Source organism: Ursus maritimus, unplaced genomic scaffold (assembly GCF_017311325.1).
Source record: "Ursus maritimus isolate PB19 unplaced genomic scaffold, ASM1731132v1 scaffold_17, whole genome shotgun sequence".
In the NCBI taxonomy this organism is placed as follows: domain Eukaryota; kingdom Metazoa; phylum Chordata; class Mammalia; order Carnivora; family Ursidae; genus Ursus; species Ursus maritimus.
This window is the reverse complement of record NW_024424119.1, coordinates 46967513-46974601: the sequence shown is the minus strand read 5'-3', so window position 1 is coordinate 46974601 and position 7089 is coordinate 46967513. Positions and strand designations below refer to the sequence as shown.

The 7089-nt window shown below is 53.9% G+C and overlaps 1 protein-coding gene across 3 annotated transcripts in view; it reads right to left on the bottom strand.

Moving 5' to 3' along the window:
* Positions 1-1511: 1511 nt before the first annotated feature.
* GSN (gelsolin) overlaps positions 1512-7089 on the bottom strand; it is a 52129-nt gene continuing 46551 nt past the window's right edge. For all 3 annotated transcript variants that reach the window (XM_040631821.1, XM_008698821.2, XM_008698818.2), the window contains 6 exons: positions 6341-6511; positions 5527-5701; positions 4324-4448; positions 4025-4102; positions 2327-2387; positions 1512-1897 (listed from right to left, as the gene is read on the bottom strand). In XM_040631821.1, the coding sequence (XP_040487755.1) occupies positions 1728-1897; positions 2327-2387; positions 4025-4102; positions 4324-4448; positions 5527-5701; positions 6341-6511 (780 nt within the window). In that variant the 3' untranslated portion in view covers positions 1512-1727. The remainder of the gene's footprint in view (positions 1898-2326; positions 2388-4024; positions 4103-4323; positions 4449-5526; positions 5702-6340; positions 6512-7089) is intronic.

Below are 7089 nucleotides of genomic sequence, written 5' to 3'. Positions count from 1 at the left end.
CCTACCATATAAACCTTCATGCTGGCCTTGGTGCCACAGTTCCAGGAATGGGAGTCTCACTCTGTAACAGGTGGGGATTGGAAGGAGCAGGGGGCAGAGAAGAAAATGGGGGAGAATGTGGGGAGAAGAGACCACAAGGATAGAGGGAGGGAAAGGGATCTGTTCTACAGCAGTTCCGTGCCCTGGTTTGGAACATCCATGGAGAAAACGTCTAGAAGAAACTCATGGAAAAGTCTAAGAAGGACTCTGTGACACCCCGAGCGGGAGCAGAGATTCAGGGCTGGGGGGACAAAGCAGGGCACAGAGGAAGTCCCTCTCCCACAGCTCGGGGAGCCTTCAGGGCACCTTCTGTGACGGTAACTTCAGTAGCAGAGATTTCTCCCAACAGGCCTGGGGCAGCAGAATGACTCACGAAGGCAGCGGAAGCCAGGAAGGTGTAGGCAGATCAGTCACAGGATAAGAAGGCTGTGGGAATGCACCTTGCCCAGACTTACAGGCAGCGAATGCAAATGGCTAAGGGCCCTGCTTGGAGCTCTGTCCCCAAAGGTGCCCCAAAGCCACGCCTCCCGAGAGCTGAATGCAGTGGGGAGGTAAGACACCACAGCGGCTCCTGGGGGGAGTGCAGCTCCTTCGCTGGCTGATGGGTCCGGGGCTCAGGAACACTTTGAGTCAAACAGATATTTGCACCCCTGTGTCCACAGTGGGCTCATTCACAGTAGTCAGAACGTGGACATGACCAGAGTGCCCACCGACGGATGAATGGATAAACCAAATGTGGTGTATACACACAAGGGAATAGTGTTCAGCCACAAAAAGGGATTAAATTGTGATATTTGCTACAAAATATATGAATCTTGGAAACATTGTGCTAAGTGAAACAAGCCAGACACAGAGGACAAATTTTGTATAGGAAAAGGCAAATTCACGGAGACAGAAAGTCGACTAAAGGTCACCAGGAGCAGAGAGGAGACAGGAACGGGGGTTACTGTGTAATGGGCACCCCATGTATGTTGGGGATATGAAAAAGGTTTGGGTATAGATCGTGGTGATGACCTCATAATACTGTAAACTTATTTAATGCCACTGAATGCCACTTAACAGATGGTCAAAATGAATATTGTATGTAGTTTACCACAATAAAAAAATAGCAAAAATGGAACCATACGATTAAAAAAAGTTTTTCTTTTCTTAGGGGGAGTTGTTTTGGGTCGTTTGGTTTTTTGGTTTTGGTTTTGTTTTTTTTTTCCTTTCGCTCAAGCATTCCCTGACCAGCTCTGCCAGACTTTCTTGGACCGCGTAGCCATCTGGGATGGCTCCCCTCCTGATTCCCTTCCACCCAGTCAATTCCCCCGGAGACATCTCTATGCTCCTTCCGCCTCAGCCTGGCATCAGCTTCTCGAAGGTCCAGGATTCACACCTAGCGTGAATGATCTCATCCTCCCACCGACAAGGCCCCTCCCTGGGACCCCCAGAAGAATCACCAAGACATATGGAGCCACGGCAGGCTCACACACTTCCAAAAGCTTTTATTAAATTCAATTTTCCAAAAGCTCAGATACTTGAGACAATTTCGCAAGGACCCTGAATTTTCACGTGGCTGTTTTTGGCTACAGTAGGTAAAAACACACTCACACACACCAGAGTGGCCCTGCTCGCTCTAAGATCTCTGATGACAGGTGGACTGTTAGAAAAGGCACTGACCAGGAAGGGGTGGGGCCTGTCTGTCCTCAGGCCGCCAGTTCAGCCATGGCCCTGTCCAAGGGGTCCACAGACCAGTAATTGTCATCCCAGCCAAGGAACCAGCCCACGAAGGAGGGAGGCTCAAAGCCTTGCTTCACGACGGTGATGGGGGTCCGCCTGTCGCGATTAGCTGGGTCCGTCTCGATGTAACGCTTAGCTGTAGATAGACGCGTACAGGAAAAGGAAACCCCAGAAATCCTTAGTGCCTCCTTCACCAGGGAGAGGTGCTTCAGGGCAGGGACTGCCTACAATGGCTTCTGGTCTTACCGTCTCCAATGCCCAGTCCCTGCACTAGACACCCCCTTCCCTTAAGGGCATTGACCCCACATGGCTCCTCCACCACCCTGCCCGAGAACACCGGAAGGGACAGGGGTCACAGTTCAACTTCCTCCTTCCCGAAGTTTATATCATTTCTCATTCTTGCCCTCCCCTATTGGGAGATAGTAAAGGACCAGCTTGAGGGTTCCAGCTCCCAAATCGGATCCGGTCAGCTACCAGGGATCGGGTCAGGAACCCCCAGCCCCACGCGGGAGGCTGTTCCCACCACACCACAGGACACAGACCCACAGGTACACTTGGTCCTCACCAGAGCTCAATGCTTCTGTCTTCTCCTCTTCTTGAGAATCCTTTCCAACCCAGACAAAGACCTGGAGCGAGATGTGAAACCAGATGGGTGTGAGGGTCCCAGCCACAGGGGGAGGGTCCAGGGGCTGGACGCGGGAAAAGCCCGCAGCTGACAGAACCCACAGACCAGAACTAGAAGGATGTGGAACCATGTCTGCACACGGGTGACCTCCCAGCATGCTTTGTGGGCCTACCCACCCTTACATGTTGGTCTGCGACGTATTTTTAGGCAAGGTGAATTACCAGCTTACATTAGCATCTGGAGTTCCCAGTTCTCTTGACAACCTGGGCGATCTGGCAACCACAGGCCATCACCTCCGTGTGAATAAAGCTGAGAGGCAGCCCCCCCACTTCAGGCACTCGCTCAGTTCCTGTTTGCCTCACGCTGCAGCAGCCTGTGCCCCAACCCATCCCAGACCCTCACTCACGTGCACTGCTAACCAGATGCACCGGGCACTGAGTTTGAGACCCCTTCCTGAAGCGCATGAATGACGCTCTGTAGGCATGTATTTGCTCGGCAAGTGAGTGGCCAAACACACGCTCACAGCCAATATGCCCCGAGTCTGCTACGGGCCATTTCTGTGTGTCGGGGCCGCACAGGTCTAAGGCTTGGAAAAATATAAGTTTCGGGCTTGAAGACAAGTTTTGTCATACACACATTTTTATGCTTATCTAACATCTTTTAAAGAGCGCCTGTCATTGATACGCTGCTATTAGATGATAAAACACCAGACTTGACTTCTCTCACTTATCCACAGACGCGCTCCCTGCTAAACGGGAAGCCCCTCACGGCAGGTTTTACGGCTACCCTGCTCATCACAGGGTTCCGGCACCGCTCCCGGAAGACAGCGGTGCATGGGATGTGCTGGCTGAGCAAGCGAATAAGCAGAAGAACGAGCAGATCATGTAGCCGGGGCAGCAACCGCTGACGAGAGCTGGATGGCTCAAGCTCTGAACATTCTGGCACTGATCTCCACCTGGGCATTCCAAGAAGCAGACGTAGGGGGAGATGTACGCCTTTGGGGCTGCCATCTGTAACTCTGACAACTCGGATAGGCAGGGTTACGGACTGCCATCTCCCAGGAGAATGTAAGGCCCGTGAGGGCAGTGGAATGTCTGCTGTAGGCACTGCTCTACCCCTGGCCTGGCACGAAGCAGGTGCTCAGTTAATGTTGGTCGACTGAATGAATGGCTCCATCGCCTGCCGGTCCTACACAAGAGTCTTCCCTAGGAGATGAAGCAGAGAGCTCAGGAGCCCTCTAAAACAGAAGGAGATGCACTTCGAAACTTCCAGGGGATACTCTGTGGACAGTTTACGCCTGCATGCTATGTGCTAAGTTCAAGTTTCTTTATCAGTAGATTTAAAGTCAGAGTTCACAATCCACTCAGGCCCAGGAGAGAGTGCTGGTCACCTGATTTGCATTTATGGGGTACTATGCAGTTGGTAGATCTCATCTACATCTCAGCTTACTGAATTAAGCAAGATAGGTACTATTGTTCCCATTTTGCAGAGGAGGAACTGGAGGCCCAGAAGGGGGAAGGGACTCACTGCAGCACAGGGACCTTTCCAGTAACACCTGGCAACTGATCTTAGAGCTGGAAGTCTAGCGCCTCCCACTCCCTCAGCCCAGACAGCCAACACTTTCTGTCCGTCGCCCACCTGGTCCCAGGTGTCCAGGAGCATGACATCATCTGTGGCCAGGTCTTCCTGCATGAGCTCGCCAGGAACCTCTTCGATCTGGGAAGGAACAGAAGAGGTTAATGAAAGCGCACCAGCCCCTAGTTGAGGCATTCCCTGCCTTGGTGGGGTTCATTGGGTTTGCTCCAGCGGGCAGGGGGTCCTCCCTCCTCCACGAGGAGCCCTCAAGGGCTTCTCCCTGCCCTACTGCTGGCAAAACACTCCTCAGAAGCCCACCTCCCGATGCAGAAGCAGAGGCAGAGGCCTCCGCGGGGGCTCACCACAAAACGTCCGATCTTGTTGGAGCAGGCAAAGAGGCGAGGAGGGTGGGCGTCCATCTTCTTGTCCTTCAGCCGCGGGGACGTGCGGTAGGCGGCCTTCCCGCCCAGGGCCTCCCAGAAGCTGTCTGTGAGGGGAGGCCCCAGCAGTTGGCCACCTGACACCACCTCCCCCCAGCACCACTCATCAGACCCCATGGTAACCCTGCCCTGGAACAACCCACTGCTCTCAATCCCCCTCCACCTTAAAATCCCAGGGAATCAGAGACAGACAGGCCTGAGGGAATCTGAAGGTGATGAAACAGAGACCAGAGAGCCGACTTGGCAGTAAACACACAGCCAGGACTACCTCTGGCTTCTGAATGACGACAGCACTGCAGGATGGGGATAATTATCCCTGCTCAACAAATGGGGTGACAGAGGCTCAGAGAGGGTAAGCAACTCACCCAACATCACACAGCTAGTAAGTGGTCAAGCCAGGGTACAAATCCTATCTGACTCCAACCCCACCCCCCTGATTCTTTCCACTACACCTGCTCTGTCCACGTGCGGCTATTTAAGTTAATTAAAATTAAATACAATTAAACATTCAGTTCCTCATTCTCATTAATTCCCAGCAGCCATATTTCAAGTGCTCAGTAGCCACATGTGACTAGTGGCTACCATATTGGACCTGGGCAGGTATGAACATGTCCAGCCTCTCAGAAAGTTCCATGGGACGGCTATAGACTGAGCTGCTCCTCCCCATTTCTACCGAGCATCAGGCGGGGAGGAATGGGCTCACAGCAAGAGCAGAGAGACTGAGGGCTGGCATAAAGAAGACGTTCCCACCTATGTTCTGGAAACACAGCAGGCTTGTGACAATCCTGTCCGTGGAGATTCTGAAGATTAGGCGGGACTGCTGCCCCCCGTGAGGCTACCACTCCTGCCTGTCTTTCAAGGCTTCCTAGCAAGCACCACCTCCTCCAGCAGCCTTCCCTGAATGCCCCAGTCCACACTGAGCTCTCCTTTCTCTTAGCTCTTGAAGCCCTCCCTCTCACTGACCACAGCCCTCATTTGAATCCAACCTGCTTTTCTTGAACACACGTTTGGGGACAGGCACTAGAAGGCACGAGGATCTGGAGCCCCTCATGCAGAAAGAAGGAAGGGAACCTAAGAGCCTCAGTCCGCCGGAGAGCAGCGGGCCCGTCTGCCCCCAGCGCCTACCTGGCTCGCTGCCTTCTGCCACCTGCACAGGTTGGGCCTGCAGTACCCTGAGCAGCTCCTGGGCACCCGTCTTCTCTGCCTTGCTGGCCCCTGCGCCCACCCACAGGTAGGCAGCCGAGGGAGTTTTCAGGACAAAGGCATCATTGGAGTTCAGCGCACCAGCCTTAGGAATTATCTGGGAAGACAACGCTCGATTAATCAGAAACCAGACAAAAAGTCCTCAGCCCCCTCCTTACCACCCAGGAGATCCTGCAGCAGGACCAGCTCTTATGTGGAGACTTGGAAGAGCACCCCTATCACAGCTGAGGGCACAGACTTCGGACAATGAGGGGTTTCGTTGATTCCCATGATTCACTAGTGGGCTGTGGCTCAACATGGTCATTCTAGAATTCTGGGCTGCATTAACAGAAGCTGAGTGCCCAAAACAGAGGAGGTGATAGTCCCATTCTCCCCTAGGCTGCTCTGACCATCCTGCAGGATTATGTTCAGGTCTGCACCTTCCACCATGAAAGGGATAGTAGCCATGTGGAATATAATCAGGAAGTGTCCATATGGTGAAGAATGGACTACCTGTTAGGCAATGAGCTTCCCATCATGGAAGGTATGCAAGGGGCACCAGGCATCCTTGAGACAAGAGGAAGTCTAAGACATACAGTTCTGCTTGCCGGGCCAGGGAAGTTACAAAAAGCTGCTTCGTAACTCCTGACCCAACCGCCCCCTCCCCTAACCAGTCCAGTGCCCAGACATCTGCCCACCAAGCGTGAGAGGTCTCAAGTAGGCCAACCCCTCCTGGGGTCCGGGGCCTGGGCCTTACCTCAACGGCTCTGGTGGCTCCCGAGCTGCTGGCCCGGACCTGGAAGAGGCGGGTACTGGCAGGGGCCGTCTGCCCGCCCTCACGGGAAGTGCCACCCTTGTAGACGATCATCGGTTTCCCGCCGAACAGGCTCATGAGGTGCGCGGGCTCCTTGCCTTGGACCACACGGCTCTGGCAGGGTGACAGGAGAGCAAGTCAGGAGAGCGGGGCATTCGTCCTTCTGGTGGCAGCAGGCTCACCCCCACCCCAGCCAGCATGGCCTAGGCCCGCCCTCCAAACAAGGCCAGCACGTCAGTGTCTGCACGAGCTGTGGAGTGTGACCCTACAGCACACGGGAGCTGGGCGGGGAAACGGGGCGTTCCCGAAAAGCTGGAGACAGCGCCACTGCCTCCCGTCCCCCGGGCACTGCCTCGGCGGCTCTCCCCTCCCATGAGGACCTGCCTTACTGACCCTGAGTCTAGTCCAAGAACCAAGAGAACCCATGTTTGCAAATATTCCCTTAAATAGAAACACACAGATTGTTTGGGGACATTCTTCCAGAACGGTGATGTCAGCCCAGGGCATGAAAGACGGCAGAGTGGTGAGAATAGAGCTTTCTAGATATGAAGAGACCCCCTCTTGCACAGCAGAGGAAACTCTTAAACCCATAAATCCCTTCACATCACATTTACCATGGAGCAGTATCCCCTTGTTCTCAGGGTTAAGGTCAACATCCTCACCAAGGCTTCTGGGTGGTCTGACCCCTCTGA